At 41.7% G+C, this 19,230-nt stretch overlaps 3 protein-coding genes across 3 annotated transcripts in view; 1 reads left to right on the top strand and 2 right to left on the bottom strand.

Moving 5' to 3' along the window:
* Nucleotides 1-737, bottom strand: part of LOC117942668 — an 11,352-nt gene extending 10,615 nt beyond the window's left edge. Inside the window, exon 1 of the mRNA XM_034868265.1 lies at nt 221-737. Coding sequence (XP_034724156.1) covers nt 221-262 — 42 coding nt within the window. The 5' untranslated portion in view covers nt 263-737. The remainder of the gene's footprint in view (nt 1-220) is intronic.
* Nucleotides 738-4,848: 4,111 nt separating this feature from the next.
* Nucleotides 4,849-18,231, top strand: atrip (ATR interacting protein). The gene is made up of 18 exons (XM_034868309.1): nt 4,849-5,158; nt 5,951-6,294; nt 8,942-9,024; nt 10,069-10,239; nt 10,885-10,997; nt 11,150-11,295; nt 11,391-11,489; nt 12,129-12,234; nt 13,319-13,477; nt 14,123-14,378; nt 14,640-14,693; nt 14,840-15,015; nt 15,469-15,605; nt 16,066-16,157; nt 16,587-16,673; nt 17,211-17,289; nt 17,409-17,630; nt 17,932-18,231. The coding sequence occupies exons 2-18, from the start codon at nt 5,952-5,954 to the stop codon at nt 18,003-18,005; spliced, it is 2,397 nt and encodes a 798-aa protein (XP_034724200.1). The 5' UTR covers nt 4,849-5,158; nt 5,951; the 3' UTR covers nt 18,006-18,231.
* Nucleotides 18,232-18,395: 164 nt separating this feature from the next.
* LOC117943452 (tribbles homolog 3-like) overlaps nt 18,396-19,230 on the bottom strand; it is a 5,808-nt gene continuing 4,973 nt past the window's right edge. Inside the window, exon 5 of the mRNA XM_034869592.1 lies at nt 18,396-18,445. Coding sequence (XP_034725483.1) covers nt 18,396-18,445 — 50 coding nt within the window. The remainder of the gene's footprint in view (nt 18,446-19,230) is intronic.

The raw sequence follows: 19,230 nt of genomic DNA, 5'->3' as shown, positions 1-19,230 counted from the left end.
ACACACACACACACACACACAAATGCGGAGTCCTGCAGGAATCATAAAAGTATGCCATTTTGCATCTGCATCTGCATCTTCACAAACACACACACACACATACACACACACACACACCAACACACCCCCTCTAATAGAGCTCAGTTCCATCTTCTTTAATGAGACAACATAAAACACACAGCATGATTTTCAACATTGAGGCAGGTTTTTGGATGCTCACCGTTTGGTCACCCATCCACGGTCCAGAGAGCCAGCAGCCCATCGTCACGGCAACAGAGCTGCCTTGGTTCCTGTGAAAATCAACGATGCTGCTGCTTCCTCCTCCTCCTCCTCCTCCTCCTCACTCTCTACGTCTATCTCTCCTCAGCGTGCCTTCCCCATCCCTCTCTTCTCAAGATCCGTCCTCTCCTTCTCATTGCTTGTCTTTCTTTTTTCATCTATTTCTTCAGGGTCTCTATCCTCGCCCCTCCCCCTCTTTCACAGCTCTAGGTTTTAGCATCCTACACACACACACATACACACACACACGCTCATGAATGCATTCAGATCTGCAAACATAAAAATATGCGCAGGCTGACAGTGTGTTCAGAGAAGGAGAGGGAAACACGCAGTCACACAGCGAAGGATGGTGTCTGATTGGTGGCCTGTAAAGGCTCATAAGCCAATCAGATGCAGCTGCCTCCCTGGATGTTTTCCTCTCTGACTGAAACTCCTCATGAAGCTTCAACATGTGCAGGAGGGAGCCTGTTCTGCAGCGATACACACAGTAACAGAGGAAACACACTGCCCTACCATCCATCTCCTAGCTGTTCATCCAGGATTCTCCAGCAGGTGCTGCTCGAGGCATGCTGGGAGATGTAGTCCATCGTGTCAACAAGAATAACTAGAGGTCTTCTGCTTCAGATTGGAGACTTTCGGTCTGCACAAATTAAGAGAAAAACTCACTTTGGAAGGAAACTGAGGAACCCTAAACCATGGTCTAAAACAGACCCAAGGAGACCTGATCCCCTATCAGGACGCTTTCACCATGGCAGTATGGTCCACATCCATTGGCTCCAACCTTAGGTGTAGACCAAAAAACTATACCTGAGTTGAGTAGAAATCCTACACTGCATGTGCTGCACTGAGTCTAACACAATCTAAAGTGATTTGGTCACACGTAATTGGCAAAATAGGCTTTCAGACTTTATTTTTATTTATTCCAAAAAAAGATTAGGACCCAGGGCCTTAAACTCAGCGAGCACAGTGATAGACCATCTGGCGATTTATAGGAATTAAAGTAGCATCACTTCAACAGATCATCACGTACCCTTCACCATACCTAGAGATAGGCATGGGGAACTTTTCATAAGATCATCTCTCAATGCAAATCAACCCAGCTATTACGCTAACTGAAATTAAACAATACCAATCTCTAGATATTGTGAAGGTATATAACGGTTAGTATAATTCCAAAGGCCAAGGTCAAGACCTCTAAGGTCTATATAAAAGAGACTTCAGATACAGTATTAGGGGACCACTAAAGTCTATATAAAAGAGACTTCAGATACAGTATTAGGGGACCACTAAAGTCTATATAAAAGAGACTTCCGATACAGTATTAGGGGACCACTAAGGTCTATGTGAAAACATCTAAAGAGCACCATGTCATGGGACCTTAAAATGTTTGACTTCCATCAAGGATTGGCTGGAAAACAACTTCCTACAGCTTAATGAAGATAAGACCAAAGTCCCTTTTTTTGCTCTTGACACTACAGCTTCCAAGGTTATTCATCTTTTTGGGTCCCTAATTAAGTGGCAAAGTCCAAACTGAGACTTCTTGGTGTTATATTTGATCAAAACATGTATTTTGATCAAGGTATCAAATCACTGACCCGCACATGTTTCTTTCAATTGAGAAACATTGCCAAATGAAGAGCCGTGGTTTCACAATGTCAACTTGAGATGAACTTTCATCCCGGCTGGATTTTCACTTGTCTCAGCAAGTCGTCCCAGGACCTTCTACAACTGGTCCAGAACTCTGCTGCAAGGCTGTTGACCAGGTCCAGCAGAATGTCGCACATCACTCCAATTTTATACTCATTGCATTGGCTTCCGATCAAGTTCTGGATCCAATTTAAAGTTCTTATTCTGACTTATAAAGCTGTGCACTACTAGCAAGTCCCTCAGGTCTTCTAACCAGGGACTACTGGTGGTCCCACGCACTTGCTTAAAAACTAAAGGTGACCGTTCCAGGGGTGGCTCCAAACCCGTGGAAGGTCCTTCATCTGTCTTATGTTCAACAGTCTCGGTTGAAGAGACCTTTTAGAGAGATTAGAAGAGATCTTTTAAATAATTTTCATTGGTCTTTCAATTATTTTTTCTTTGCTTAGTTCCTGTTGGATCTTACTGTATTTTTACATTGGTTCATCATGTTAAGCATATTGAGACTTTGTCTGTAAAAGGTACTAAATCAAATAAACTTTGTATTATTATTTGATAGACATGAAACACTAATGTACCATATTGGATGATGCCGGCTCTATGTGAGCTCATGCATTTTTCCTTCATGGTGGACATTTATGTGACACGTTAATATTTCAAACCTTTTTGCAGGGTCCTCATTTTAAATTAATCAGCTGGAAATATTAAAACATTAAAAAGTCAGCTTTTTAACCTAGGTGGCTACAGAATCTGCTGGTGATAGTTGTCATTTTATCTGAAAAAATCCATGGTCATTAAATTTACCCCTGCAGAAAATTTACATAAATGCTTGTGCAGGTAAATTATAGTAAAAAAAGAAATGTAATTGGCTGAAATCAGATTCGGCAGGTCAAATTTGGAAAACGGAATCGGACAAGAAGATTTTCATTAAAAGCATCTCTATTCCAAAAGGGAAAAAAAAAAGGTTTATATCTGTCTATGAATATCACATCACAGGGGATATCCTGGCCATCTTAAAGTAAAACAGCTCACACTCTGATTGGACAGTGCTCCCACATCGGGGCCTCACGGGGGGACACCACAGGAGAGGACAGTCCGAAATGGTTCAAATCCACAAGGGGACAGAATCGGACACATGAGAGTTCCCAACAGCTGCCTCCTCTGCTCTGCAGTAAGACACACATACACATGTATGTAGGCTTCATTTCATCTGACTGATTCACTCAGTGACCCTGCTTTGACTGTTTGGTTGTTATGGCAACTAACTCGCCTGCCAAATGTGTGTGTGTGTGTGTGGGGGGGGGGGGGGGGGGGGGGGGGGGGGGGGGCTTTGCTGATTCAATGAATTACCTTTTTAGGACACGAAGAGACATATTTGTGAAGAGGAGTCCTGAATAATGCTGGTGATGATATTTAGTGTTACAGATGTTTGTAATGATAGTGTGTGTGTGTGTGTGTGTGTGTGTGTGTGTGTGTGTCTTGCTGCTGCTGCTGCTGCTGCTGCTACTGATGATGAAGATGATGATGATGATCGGTGCATCCGGATGCCTGTCTGAGCTCTGCCATTTCTGTACTGAAGTACAGAGGCGGAAAGAGAGAGAGAGGGAGCATGTGTCAGTGTTGCACACACACACACACACATACACATACACACACACACACACACACGTAGAGCCTCAGCTGCGACACAGACCTGTCTGTGTCTAAAAATGGAAAGCACGCTTGCTGTTGCTGAGAAGCCACAAGAAGCTTCCATGTGTGGAGTGTACATGCAGGGATTTATATTAACATCCATCAGCCGTTGAAATAACGTGGATAAAAACTAGCCGCTGGCCACTAATGTCAGATTATAAGGACACAATTAATGAATGTTCTTTTTCTTTTATGAAATACATGCATGGTCATTTTCAGTGGTGACATTTTAAAATACAATGATTGTATGGGGCATAGTCCTGTGGCTATGTAGAGTCCGAACGATAAAGGGTTTTTAATAGCGATTTACTGTATAATATAATATTTGGTTATTTAAAAATCCAATATTCCGATATATAGGCCGGTATATATTTCCCCTTGTAATATCTTCCCATCAACCATGAAAAAAACCTTTTTCCAATATTATAATTGCTTTTTTTTTAACTTTTTTTGTCACTTTTTCAAAGCTGTTGGTGTTTTTATAATGTTTTTTAAAATTTTTAATGTCAGCTTATTTCGATTTCATTTTTTTAATAATTATTTATCAGAATCATTTGTCAATATCAGTTAATCTGATGAATGAATATTAAATCGGCCATTATAAATGCTGATACCGATAGTTTAGGAAATATTGTCCGATAATATATCTGTTGGGCTCTATGTGACCAGGAAGGAATAAGGTGGATACACGAGTACTGGACCTGGCTAATAATTAGTCTCACACATATAATTTTTACACTTAGTTTTTCTATGAAATAAACAGACAACATTTAATATGTTAATAAATGGGGTTTAGAGATGCTGTGGGGTTTTGTTTGCGGGCTTAACTACATTGCACATAACTCTATACCTCATACCTCACATACCCTTGGTATACATTTATTTTATATTTTTGTTCATTTTATTTTGTTTTTTTCTTGACTGTTGCATCACTAGTTTTTATCTTTTATTTTCTCTAACCATGTTTATTGTCATGCACCACAATACTAAGGAAAATTCCTTGTACATGAAATCCTACTTGCTTTATTTACCACCGATGCAGTATTAAAGTTATTCTCGTCTAACTCTTGGAAAAACAACTCTCAAAATCTCGAATAATTGCTTAAAAGCAGCTTTGAAGACGAGTTTTTTTTTTATTCATTGCGCGTTTAGTATAGTTTGTCTCGAGCAGGGACCTATCCAGCAACCAGTCCAGCGCATGGTCGCCTATTATTGGTCGGACTGTCAGAGCAGCGATTTGATTGGTCAGATTGTCAGCGGCACCGGAGCGGGCGGAACAACACACTTTTATCCCACACCTAGCTGCTAGCTCGTAGCTACCATTTAACACATTTCTTCGTTTAATTAAGTGCTGGGGCAGCGTTTAATTTAAGGCTTATAATGGCTTTTTCATGAAGTGTTAACTGACATTTAAATACCGCTATGACGAAGTGGCCTGGGTTAGCTAAGCAGGCCACCTCTCATTGAAAACCACATCTAGTTTTCTAGCGTTATCTGTTTAGCTAACGGCTAACAGGAGCGACAGCAGCACCACCGGGAGAAGGTAACACATATAACCCCGAGGAAATGCCACAACGCGAGCGTTAACGTTAGTTACGAGCAACTGTGTGGTTTAGAATATAAGCTAAGTTTAGCGAGAAACCTGCAGTCACTTCGGTCACTGTTGCACCTCTTCCATATCACATTTACTAAACTCCTAATCAATGTTAAAATTGAGTTCCTTACTTTCAGGCAGTAACTAATGGTTGCAGCTAATTGTTGTAAAAAATCTACTTGCAGAGGCTTGAATGTTACTGAGTCCTAAATTTAATTGACTTTGATGGGAACGGCCGATTGCTTGATCTCTTGTATTGCTGGTTGAAACTATCTACAAAACCATTGGACCCCCCCCCAAAAAAACAACTTACAAAAATCCCCCAAACGCTTAATATGCATCCCAATTTCATACTTCTCACATTGTGTACTTCTGCTTCAGAGGAAAGCATTGTTGACTTGACAGTAATATTACAGGTTACATTGCACGTTCAGTTTTACTCACAACATATCACAATTAAAATATAATGCATTCATTATTATTTATTATTGATTGGCTGTATGGATACTGACCCAAGGGCCATATTTAACAAGCTTCTTAGAGTAGATAATCAACTGTTCCAAAATTTTCGACGTGATGTAGTTTTGATTGGCTTAGGACACCTCGAATGAAGTTGGATCACTTTCTCAATTTTCTGCCAGCTAAAATTGATTTAATACTCTCACACACTTCATAAATATGGACCCTGATGCTGCACTGAACACCTTGCATGCCTGTGTCTTTCCTCTTCCTCTCCCACAGCATGAACTTCCCCCCCACTAAGCGCCTCCGAGGCATGAACCAGGATGTAGTGACGACAGTGGCCTTTGATGACCCGTTTGGAGATGACATGGACTTCACCCAGGACGACTTGGATGAGATCGACACCATCGCCTCGCAGGCCATTACCTCGACTGCTGCACCTGGGCTCGGGTCTAAACCAGGAACCAAACCGATAGAGCTAAACCGCGGGTCCGTCCGGCCGTCATCTGCAGGGCAGAGCCATTCTGTGAGCAGAACCACAACCAATCAGAGCAGAGAGAATACGTTTGGGTTCAGTAGCAGCAACAGAGGGAATGCTGGGATACCAAGTAGAGAACCTCTCGGTAAGTTCAGAGCAGAACTGATTGCTTATCTTTTATTGTTGTAGACTAAAGCAGCACTACACCAACCTGTGCTGGAGGTATACCATCGGCACACTTTTTAACTGCAAGGCCAGGGGGACGTTGTAACGTTAAGGCATCGGTCAAACAGTCAAGTAATTTCATATATCCTTGCACATGTACCCAAAGTATTAGAGCTAACATGAGCTAATATGGCTTCGGAACCTTAGTGCATTCCATGGATGTATTAAAGCTATAGTGAGTAGAATGTGTCGCCCACATGAGGAATTCTAAGTAATGACAACATTGTCGGCGCGTTCATGTGTTACAATGCAGTGGCTAGTAGCCACGGAGGACACGGAGGATTAAAAAACACGATGAACTCTTCAGAAGAGGTACTTATCTTCACTTGAGTTTTTGGGCTGGAAAGTCACCGGACGACACCAGTTTCTGAACACAGCCATACTTAGAAATTCAGAAAGAGTTGTGTGGAGCTGATAGTCTTAATAGGTAGTCTTCTTGAATGTATCGGATGTTCATTAATATCAGTTAATAATAAATAACTAATAAAGTTACGGACTGCAGCTTTAACATACCACAGTGGCTTTTGTCAACAGCCACCGCGGCTGGTGTGCCTTGTGAGCGGGCAGTGGTTTATGCCGCTGTACAACAGTGGTACATGCCATCAAATGCCGTTGTAGTGAGCGGCATATACCATAGACTTATAACTTATAATTATACATTTATTTATTACTATGCTCGTTCTCCCCAGTCTGACTAATCAAATATAACCCAACAAAAGTTAACCAAGTAAGAGGAATGTAACCATTCTGTTGCTGGGATTTGACGTGAGTGATGCTTTTGAACAATAACAAGTACGGAATAACGGTATTTATTAGAGGTGTGAATCTCGCGAGATTAAACGTGACGAGATTTCTTGTCGAGGTAAAGAATGTCTATCGATATCAGTACACAAGTGCACAGCAGCAGCATTGAAATTTGCATAGAAAATCCCTCGGCTGTTCTCCACAGTAGACTCCGAGTTTGTTTTTGCAGAGCGATAGCAGAAGAAATAAAGCAGTCTGTAAAACCCATTGTTAGAACGCTCTCGCCAGTGATTGATTCTCCGCAGGCCTCATCTCAAACAAGCCCATTTTCCCCCCCCCCACTGACATCAAATGCAATTGTATCTGTCCAGGCGCTGAGTCCAACAATTCTTTTCACCTGTGAAATTCATCTCATCTGATCCTGTCAAATTTCAGCTTTATCACATTAAGAAGACAACAATGTTTTGCCTCTTCATCTGTTTCAGAGTAGTTTTTTTCAGCAGATGTACATTGCTGGGACGCGCTGGATGTCCCCCCCCCGCCCCCCCCTTCCTCTATCTATTTTGCAAGGGCACCGTTGCTGCATCTTGGTCTTAGTGCCACCCAGGAGTGTCGTGATGGTTTAGAGTAGAGCTGTAACCATTCCAAATTTTGCCGTACAATTAATTGTCTTACAAATAATTGCAATTAACAATATTATAGTTGCTTTTTCAGTCAAATTTAACAATATTTATTGATAAAAACAAAAATAAAAAACTATTAAAAATAAATAAAAGTTTTGAGTGAATTCCAGGATACATATTTTGTTTATATCACTGTTATGTGACTCATATTATGTGAAGTCTCTTTTATAAAACATTTTTTTTAACTGTTTGCCATCGCTATGAAGACATTTAGAAGGGATCGGCAATATGGAGGAAATTAAATATCACAATGTTTTTGACCAAATACATCGATATTGCTACAATATTGGTGGACAATTGGTGCTTTTACAAAATATTTACACAATTAGATTTTAGATAAACAATCACCAGTATTTTGGATATAATAACTAAGTGAGTAAAGGCGAATAATAGAACAGTTACAACAGTCTGGTAAGTTCAGAAAATGACATTACTTTACTGTTATGCAGCCTTTAAAACCAGGAACAAAAAACACTTATGATGTTAATATTGATATATATTGCCCAGCCCTAGTGTTTAGGGTCAAGTGCCAACACCTAACAATGAAAAATTAATAACAATACATAGTCTGAGTCCGACCAATAATCACTTATAAAATTACAGTTTGGCATATCTTAACGAAATGAACAACTACCAGTCGTTAAGAGCTTTAAGACTAATTTAAGCAATTAATTGCTGTTAAACAAAGAAACCCGTGATTTTGTTTAAAAAAAAAAGACAGTTATGTAATGATTTTTACAAGCCTAGTTTAGAGAAATATAAACAAGCCAGAGCGTTTTTACCACTATTCTGGAATAGTTAAGCATTGTAGCCGGACCATATTTACAGATATATTGTTCTCAGTATATGACCAAGAGCCAATTTTGGTTTGAAACATATACATTTCAATAGGCGCAGATAAGAGTGTGTTCTCTGGTATACAGAGTTCACAAACGCAGATTTCTAGTTAAAAAATAAAAAAGTAAAATATTAATGCTAGATTTACGCAACAACATTTAGTTCAGTTTTTAATAACCAGGAATAAGAGTATTAAGGAATGACTTGCAGTGTTTCTGTAGTGGTAGTGGTGTGTGTTAGAACTGGGCTGGTTAAAGCTCGCTGACATTCTAAAGCTTTGTTGTTGTTGTTGTGTGTGTTCAGGTAACAGGCAGCAGCAGTTTGGGTCGAGCAGAGAAGACTCCCACAGTCTGCTGGAGGCTCAGCATGCAGAGCTGAAGAGGAAGGTGAGACTTGCTGGTTTCTCCCTTGATATAACTTTTAAAAACATCTGAGAACCCCCAAATCAGCAGGGCAGATAAATACAATAACAGGGCATTCAATAAGACATTTAACTTTGAGATTATAGCATGCATAAATTATTAAATAAATTAAGTTTCCCGTGGCTCTGTAATTTTGTTGAGTAGGACTCTTAAGGTAATAAAAGATACAACTTTATTTATCCTGAGGCAAATTGATGTGAAGCAGTTGTATTACAAGTGGGAGGTGGGAGGAGTGCAAATATGAAGAGTGCAAGTATAAAAATATATAACTTGTGAAATGGTTTTACATCACTAAACGAAAGAAACAGGAGACCTATACATAAGACGTAAGAGAGATGTTATAGTCTCACTTTATTTGTTAGTGTATGCTATAATGACATTTTTCCCTCCTTGATATTGTTCTGCATACTTACAAACTATTTTGGCAACGTTTGACTCATGACGCTGTACCATCTGTCTAATAACTACAAATAAAATTGCCTTTTGACCAACTCAGGTTGTAAAAATCTTCTTATTGCACACTCTGAGGTGGTATCCCAGCATGCTCTGTATCAGATAGTTGCAACTCTTAATTGAAGCAACTGTATATGATGTTTACAATAATTGGGCTATTAAAACCCCAACTCTGTTTTTACACCATTCCATCAGATCCAAATATTCTACATCTTGTCCTTCATTTGTACATTTGACCAAAGTTCATCCGTTCATACTTGTTTTTCTTGGCAAACTCTTCTAGTTCCAAAAACAATTTTAAATTGTAGAGGGCTGTGGATTTAAATGATGTTTGGCTACACAGCATGAGTTTGTAATGACAACTGCTTCTTAGGGGTTTTTAATAAATACTTCAACCTTTATTGGAAAAGGCCCAAAAGAACAATGTATAGTGTAATAGATGGGAGCAAAGAAGATTTGCTACCAGTGTGGTTTACTATGAAATTACCGAGTGACTTGTACCAGCTAAGAACAGACTCTGGATGAACATGTCCTGGTAATTGTGTATGTTATTAGCTTAAGGAGGTGGAGGAAGAGATTGTGTTGAAGAGCGGGGAGATCCGAGTCCTGAGGGACTCTCTGAAAGCAGCTCAGCAGGAGAAGGAGGCCCAGAGGCAGAAACAGATCCAGCTGGAGACCCAGAGGCAGAGAGAGCAGAGTGAAAAGGAGAAGGAGCTCAACAGGAAGGTGAGTAGCTGCAGAACCAAACACAAACAGATACAATAGACACACACACACACACAGTGGGGAGAACAAGTATTTGACACACTGCTGATTTTGCAGGTTTTCCTACTTACAAAGCATGTAGAGGTCTGTAATTTTTATCATAGGTACACATTAACTGTGAGAGACGTAATCTAAAACAAAAATCCAGAGACTCACATTGCATGATTTTTAAATAATTAATTTGCATTTTATTGCATGACATAAATATTGATACATCAGAAAAGCAGAACTTAATACTTGGTACAGAAAACTTTGTTTGCAATGACAGAGATCATACATTTCCTGTTTTTGATCACCTACCAAAACATTAAGAATACCGGCTCTCACAGACCTGTTAGTTTTTCTTTAAGAAGCCCTCCTGTTCTCCACACATTACCTGTATTAACTGCACCTGTTTGAACTTGTTACCTGTCTAAAATACACCTGTCCACAAACTCAATCAAACAGACCCCAACTTCTCCACAATGGCCAACGGTGGTTCACAATTTTTGTTTTAGATTCCGTCTCTCACAGTTAAAGTGTACCTGTGATAAAAATGACAGACCTCTGCTTCCTTTGTAAGTAGGCAAACCTAGAAATACATAATAACATGTTCTCTATGTTCAGGTTCAGTCTTTGCAGTCAGAGCTGCAGTTTAAAGAAGCTGAGATCAATGAGATAAAGACCAAACTGCACAGTTCAGACAAAAACAAGCTGGCCTCTCCACTACCTAGAAACAGGTCAGTCACCATCAATATTACTGTTTTATATCCTTTTAAGCTAAATATCTTTGGGTTTTGAGCTGTCGACTGACCAGTGTGTATGTTTAAAATGGATGTTTGATCCATCCCCTCATCTCTCATCTGGTTGGCTTCTCTCTTCTTTCTCGTAGTCCCAAAGTGCCAAACTGTCTCGCCCATTTGCATCATGGGAGCGGCAGCAGCTCCTCCTCTCCAACAGGAAATGGCTTTATCACCAAGGAGACGTTTGGAGCCCACGTCCCGTCCAGAACGACACCGGTGAAGAAGCGGAAAGACTGTGGGTCACATGATGATGTTGATGGCAGTTGTGGTGGTGAAACGGGCGTGTTGAGGACACCATTTGATTGACGTGTGCGTGTTTTGTGTGTTCAGCAGACAGAGAGATGTCCAGCAGCAGGTCTGTGGAGAGACAGGAAGCGTCTCGCCCGGACCCCTTCCTGTCCGTCAGACCTGCTCACCTGCAGCTCCGAGGTCAGTCTGCAATGCTGCTTCATAAGTAGCAATCTCTTTGCTAGAGTCCCTCAAAATCAGTCAAAAACCTTTTTCGGAGAAACCAGACCCACATGACGTGTTCGTCCAATCAGCTGCCGGTTTTCCTTTTTGGCCAACAATGCAGATTAGCGCCGCCTGCTGTTATGGATACGTGTTATGTCTCTTCTCTTTGGTGTTGTCCGAGACACTTTTTTGACCATCTCGGGGAAGACGGATCAGTCCAACTGCCTTTTCTGCCGAGGGTTGGCTGTCTGGCTGGTGTGTCAGGGGTTTTAGACATAAAGGCTGTTAGTTGAAGGTTGTGTGATGTGTGTGTTATTCTGGAGGTGTTTGGTCAAGACTGACAATATATCACCAATGATCTCGGAGTGATGTCATCGGGGTTATCATGACTTGTTAAGTTTCAAAAATGATTTACCAGATAGGTAGGGTCTCATGAAAGACACTATCCAGTTATGAAATATAAGATCCAGTGTTTTTTTGGTGACAAGGAAAGTATCTTCTCGGAATACTGTATCTCCGCCTTCGCTTCACAGATTTTACCAATTCCTTTTTCTTTCTTTTTTATATCGGCCTCTCGTATGTGTGTGTGTTTGTGTGTGTGTGCCGTTCCTCCAGGTGGGGTCCTGCTAGGGTTATTGCTGCAGCATCCTTTGTCTCCCAGCAGCCTCGGCCTCTCTCACCTTCTATCCATGAGTCTGACAGACATCCACCTGACATCCAGGTAAACACCCTGCACTGTAACCATGACAGTGTTTACTAAAGGTCCCATGACATGCTGCTCTTTGGATGCTTTTATATAGACCTTAGTGGTCCCCTAATACTGTATCTGAAGTCTCTTTTATATAGACCTTAGAGGTCTTGACCTTAGCCTGTAGCCTGTACTGTATCTGAAGTCTCTTTCCCAAAATTCAGCCTTGGTGCAGAATTACAGCCCCTAGAGCCAGCCCCACAATGAGCTTTCCTTAGTCTCTCTCATGGGTGGGCCAAATTCTCTGGGTGGGCAAAGCAGAGAATGGGGAGGCAACTTTGCCCCCTCATGACTTCATATGGTCCACTGAGGGACCATAGGCAGGCTGGGGGAACTCATATTAATGTTAAAAACTTCATTAAGTGAAATTTTCATGCCATGGGACCTTTAAGGATCCCGATTAGTCTTTATCCTAAACCTAAACCTGTTATTGTGCCCCATGTCAGTAAAACGTACTGGACATCCCAGGCCAGAGCATCAAAATGTGACACCAAGACTCCTGACCCACAGAGCCAAGCGCTTCGAAAAATTATGCTCAAGGGGCTAGACGCTAAAGGAGGGTTTTTACGTCTGTAACAAGCACCAAAAGCAGCTGACCAAGCATCGCTTTGATGCGCTGGGAGTAAGAATTTGTTGCAATGACAGGCTCAGATTATTATTATAAGTGTCAGATAACACTATAGAAAGCATCCCTACAGAGATAAACCTTTTTTTTTACGAGTAAGATCCTCTTTTTTCTTTTTCTTTTTTTTTTTTTATATATACACAAGGAACAGCTCAGAAATCGCCAACTTTTAGTGAACGTAAATTGAAGGTGCACAATTGCCTATTGACTTTACATTGCAGCTTGCTTCGCCACTGCCAACTGCAGACGTCTTTCCTAATACTGGACCAGTTTCAAAAATGGTTGTTCCCATTAGGCACTTACACACAAAACATGGGGAAATAGGGTCCAGGTTAAAAAATACTGATGTTACCCTATGAGCACAAAAGACTTGAACTGTTATCAAAGACTAACTTATGTGGTGTTTTTGTGTGTCGTGTTGTATGACTTCAGCGGGCTGTCTGCCGGTTTACTGCTCCACTCTGATCCTGCAGCCAGCGTTGTGGGCGGTGTAGGCGGAGCTCCCAGAGCTGCTCTGAGTCCGGTCCAGAGTCTGGCTGTAACTGGACTCAACATGCTGAGTCAGAACCAACCAGCAGCTGCAGCCAGCAGGTAGACAGTTGATCTGCTGAGACTTTGATATAATGAAGAATCCAGAACAACAAAACAAAGGCTGCGTCTCACAACCCTTATTCGATGGCTCCTCGACCCCTCGGTCCTCGGCTCTTCTGTCCCTCCTCGGTGAAGGTCGTCTCAAAGCTCTTATTTCTGCGTCGAGGCTAGAGCATCGAGGAGGATCACCGAGGAGCTATAGGCGAGGATACACAAGAGCAGCCTTCCCAAAAACCTTGCGGCTAAATGAGTTGCTAACTCCGACCAAACAGCTGATAAATTCATGTGACACTTCAGAGGAAATGACATCTCATCCCTCTAAAACACATTTGCTCTTTGCCTGTCTCCTCCAAGGATTTCCTTGCATCTCTCCCATGCCTCCTCAGTGGGAGGGACTAAGACTTATAGACTCGAGGAAGCTATTGAAAGGTTGTGAGATGCAACCACAGTTAAAGCTGAACAGTTCTGTGGACAGCAGAGCCCTCTTGTGGCCGCATAACGCAACAGCAACACTCAGATGACCACATGGCAAAACGTGTAAATGTAGAGTCTAAAAAAAAAACACTGATACAGACATTAAGTGTGATTTTGGCAAATACCTTTCATCTAAGCAAAACTGTAATTAAAATAAATGTGTTTGTGTAGGTCGTGTCCCGGAGCTGTCCTCCTCCTCCCTCTGTTGGAGCTTCACCTGTCTCGGCTGTGTCAGGCTCTAGACTCGGTCCGCTCCACCTCCTCTGGGAGCAGCGGGTCCAGCTCCACCGCTGCCGGCTCGCTCCCAGCAGGCAGTGCTTCTGGACTGGGGAGACCGGAGGAGGCTGGTTTGACTGGTTTCAGTGTGGAGGACATTGGTTTGGCTGCTCTGAGGCTCCTCTACCTGGTGCTGGCCCACAGTGACGAGGTGATGCCACCACAGTAACACCTGGAATGACCCAGCGGACATTCAAACTTAAACTAACCACATGGCAAATCTCAAGGTTTTATCCTGATGTTTAGATGTCCAAATCAGAGGAATACCTCAGGATGTCATGTTCATTCTGTTAATTACAACACTGAAGTTCCATAGCTCCATAGCATCTGTAGCTCCTTTGTATTTGTTGATGTAGGCATTGTCGACGCAGTATATGTGTCTTATAATATAATGTTTCATCTTGTCTCTCAGGTGGTGGCGGCTGTGTTGTCAAAGGAGAGTCAGGGCAAGGTTACAGACATACAGGTACACACAGAAACACACTGATGCTTTGTTGTGATCTATTAAAGATGAAACATGACCTTTATTAAAGTAGAATGGGGCGATATTAAAATATCAGTTTTCAAATCTCAAAACATTGAATGAAATCCTGCTCCTCCCTCTGGTCTTAGACCGAACATTCAACTCCAGGTGTGGGTCTTGGCACCCAGAATGCCTTGCTGACGTCAGTGTTGCGGCTGTGTGAGGCGGGGCTAGACGCCGGCACGCAGAACGAGGAGCTTTTCCTCAATGCCATGAAGACCCTGTGTGTCCTTATTGAAAGGACCCCAGACACTCACATGGACAGGTACACACACACACACACACACACTTTAAGGTGTGACTGCAAACAGGCAAATTGACTAACAAACAGCTGACAACTGAAACCTCCCCCCACTCTGAAACACCCTTTAGCACACATTCTGTTCTTTTTACATTACTCCAATTACATTGCCAAGTATTCAGGAACACACACACATACAATATAAACACACACACATATGTTGCAACTCTCACCTGGGAGCAACACTACTGGAGGGAGAGGAGTGGCTGAGCAGGGAGTGTGAGCATGTGAGCGTTCATGACTTTTCCACTGACTCTTAAGTTGTGTCATCTCTGACTCTAAGCTACCTGCACTGAGTCACTGTGGTGATGTAAGAGAGAGTAAAAATAACCAATGACATTTTTCAGTCTGTCATCAAGTATCTAACATTATAAATGAATGGCTTTACATTGGTGTCTGTCTCTGTCTCTCTCTCAGGTTGCAGTGTGTGTTGCAGGTGGTGTGTGTGTGTTTCTCAGCAGACTGCAGGTTGCAGACCGTTTCGGGGAGTGTGTCTGTCCTCACGTCCATGTCCGACCACCAGACACTGGCTCGGCAGCTCTGCTCTCAGCACGGTGATTCTACGGCACTGGAACTGCATAGACATTTACTAATGCCGTTTATATTCTACTGCATATACTACTAAACCCAACATCTTTTTGGTTTTTATAGCCAAAGATGTATATATTGTCTAATACCTGGTATGTTTTCTGGTAACACCACAGTCGAGGTTCCAACCGAGTTGAGGCAATACTAAATGGTGGAGTCAAAACACTGCAGACCACTGATCGGTCAGACTGAACCGTAGGACGTCCTGCAAATAGCCACTGCAATTTTTTAATCACTCGCCCCAGATTTTTTAAAATGACAGCCCCGCAAAACCGCGGGTGCTATCCACAGCAGAAAACCAAAAAGAGAAAAGAACCTAGTACCAAAAGCTTAAAACATTCACTCCATTGTTTGTTTCTTCTCCACATGATTTTAAATGAACCTCTTACTGCAGCAGCGTTTGACCTGTGTTGTTGTTTTCTTTAGACCCGTGTATTTTCCTGAAGTTGTTCCAGTTCATCAGAACAAGACCAGACAACCGGGCAACACACACAGACTGGATTCTGCTGGACCTGCAGGTATTTACGTACACGTTTTCTATATTAGAAGTGCATTTGATTATATTTTAGTGAGACGCCCTCATGGTTTCTGATCTGCTCCTGTTTTAATTTGCGGTTGATGTAAACTCAAAACTTCCTTCATCTATACTCGTTGTCTTGGTAAATGTTAGTGTTGAGTTGCATAACAGTTGAAAATGATGACAAAGTAGAACTGAACGGAATGAATGTAATAATGAAGCAGTATTAGTAGGAAGAGAAGAAAAAGTGAATGCACTAGTGGTGAATACAACACAATTTGCTATAGTGAATCAATTATTATTATTACATAGGTAATTCCGACACTCAATGTTGTTGAGGCTCGGCAATCATTTTTTTTTTAAATACAGTTTTTACATGAGAAGGAACAGTGTATTTGTCTGGGCCTGTATCGTTGTGTTTGTGTCTCAGGCGGTTCGTCTGCTGAGCAGACTGAAGACCCAGAGAGCAGAGAGCTGCACCCCCAGCCAGCACAGCACCTGCCCATGTTACACTGAGGTAAAACTCTGACCCTCTCCTCATATTAGGGTTGTACGATATTGACAAAATGCGTTCACGACCCACATATCGATTACAAATAGTACAATATTGATGTAGATACTTTTAAACACACAGTATGTTCAATTACAAAATTGACGGGAAAACGCATCGTAACACTATTCATAGATTCACAACAATATTGTGCACAGTGAGACTTAAATACGATTCCGTAGTGCGGCTTATGTATCCTAGTATTTAATTTATATTCTGTGCTGTGTGATTGATTTTGCTGTTGTAACACCATAAATTCCCATTTTTTTGGGAACAATATCTATCTATCTATCTATCTATCTATCTATCTATCTATCTATCTATTTATTTATCTTGACCACAGGTCAGTTCACTTATTGTGACTCTTTTGCTATTATATTGCGCGACGTAATGTTGCGTTCACGATATTAAGTCTATATATCATGCACCCCTACTTTATATAGTGCCACTAAACATTGGACCTTGCACCTTTCTACATAAGCCTCTAATCTCGCTCTCTCACAGTTGGTTCAAACGGTGGTGATTGTTTTCCATCGTCAGTGGTTGGATCTTCGTGGTTCGCAGGATCCTACGGACTCAACTGGTCAGTCACAGATCACATGTAAAATACAAGTATTCACCCCCTGTCACAAAAACCGTTGATGACACAAAATATTCACTTACCACTCAGAGGTTTTTATTTATTTTTCAACCTTTCTTCAGGCCCGGCCCCGCCCTCACAGAAGTGCCCCGCCCCCTCGTCGCAACGGTGGCGTGGCCCGGCGGCATCGCTGCTCAGGGAGTGTCTGCTGCTGCTGCACTGGCTGCTGCTGCATCACGGCAGCTTCTCCGAGAGCTGCAGGCCGCTGCTGCACATGTACGACCAGGTGATCCCCGCTGTAAGAGACACGCTGAGGAAGATCCCCGACCTGAGCGAGAGCGAGGGTACACACACACACACACACAAGCACACACATATATGTACACTCGCACAATGGTTTGTGAAGTTCAATGTAGAACCAATAGTTTGCAGCTGGAAATGTTCATCTTGTAACTCCAGCGTTACCCAGTTGTTGTCAGGTGTGTGCAATAATGCGAGGACATTATAATAATTTAATATATTATAAGCTATACAGAAGAAATAACTTCGACACCTTACAGGAAATGTTCAGGTTTCCAAATACTGTACGTTTGACCATTCAGAACTCCGTGAACCCACTCTTGTTTTCTGCTTCCTGTCCGTCAGAGCTGGCATTGGAGGAGATCTGTCGCTCGGAGGGCGACGACACTGATGACATGGACACTGAAACTTGCTCCTGATTGGCTGTGGCCGCCGAGTCCTCCAGTGACCAATGAGGAGACACGAGGGACAGTTTGCGGACTGGATTTAATATTACAGATGGAGATGAGGACAGAACAGAGACGGAAATGGATGTTGGAGGCAAATGAAGGCTAGGAGGAAAGCGTAACTGAAGTGATGGACAGTCACGGGACTAATTCTGCTGTCTGATGCGATTTAACAATAAAACATGAAGGTGAGACAAACTGCTGCAGTCAGTTCATGTTCTGTATGTCGTTTCTTTCTGTCTTTTGTCTGTACTCTTCTTCAACATTTGGGCTGCTGTTGCTTCCCTTTATGGTTTATACCAGAGGGGGGTGGCAGTAGCTCATTCTGTAGGGCGTTGAGATGGGAACTGGAGGGTCTCTGGTTCAAGTCCCTGTACCATGCCAGTTCAGCTCCTGGGCACTGCCAATGTGCTCTTGAGCAAGGCACCAAACCCCCCTCAGCCACTCAGGGTGCTCAGGCAGCCCACTCACTCTGACATCTCTCCATTAGTGCATGTATGAGCCTTTGTGTAGTGTGTATAAATTGTAATTTCCCCATAGGTGATTATTAAACAGTATAAATTATAATTATAAATTACCTTTATTTAAGTCATCAATACTTAGTTTTGCACTATATACTAGGTCTGTGTATATCCAGTATTTCATTCAACAAATAATTTTAAACATGAGATAATAGAATTACTATTTGCCAATGATGTATTTCTTTACTATTTAAATGCATATTTAGTTTTCATTTATTACAATACATGAAACTTTATTTCTTCTGCAGCTATTGTGGCAGTTCAGTAAGATGGAGATTTTATTTCTCCTATCAGAAAGTACATTGAAACTTAACTGTAGTGAGATTGTAGGAGCGATCAGCTTTCTTTATAGATGTTAACGCAGTGAAAAACACAGTGAAGACGGTTGGTCTTGACTCAAATCTCAAACATTTTAATCACAACCAGCAAAATACAGACAGGCTTTATACCGCCTGCACTATTCAGAATAAAGCAGTATTAACACCAGTAAAAAAATATTTTTAGGAATATTTTAGGAAGCACCTGTAACCATGGCATCAGGTTAGGTCAACAATTAAAACTGCATTGTTTGTGTGCATTTGTTTTTGCAATATGAGTATTTTCCGCAGTATTACCAATATTACTAGCAGTAAACAGTATATGTAGCATTTCAACATATTTTTCAACAATATTAGTAT

Source organism: Etheostoma cragini, chromosome 4 (genome assembly GCF_013103735.1).
Source record: "Etheostoma cragini isolate CJK2018 chromosome 4, CSU_Ecrag_1.0, whole genome shotgun sequence".
In the NCBI taxonomy this organism is placed as follows: domain Eukaryota; kingdom Metazoa; phylum Chordata; class Actinopteri; order Perciformes; family Percidae; genus Etheostoma; species Etheostoma cragini.
This window is presented reverse-complemented; position numbering and strand designations above follow the sequence as displayed.

What these genes read in the sequence shown, in the direction of transcription:
- atrip (XM_034868309.1), top strand. Translation starts at nt 5,952, where the DNA reads ATGAACTTCCCCCCCACTAAGCGCCTCCGAGGCATGAACCAGGATGTA. An exon ending in CCTGCCCATGTTACACTGAG is followed by an intron (nt 16,674 to 17,210) that starts GTAAAACTCTGA and finishes GCTCTCTCACAG; the next exon opens with TTGGTTCAAACGGTGGTGAT. An exon ending in CGACCTGAGCGAGAGCGAGG is followed by an intron (nt 17,631 to 17,931) that starts GTACACACACAC and finishes CCTGTCCGTCAG; the next exon opens with AGCTGGCATTGGAGGAGATC.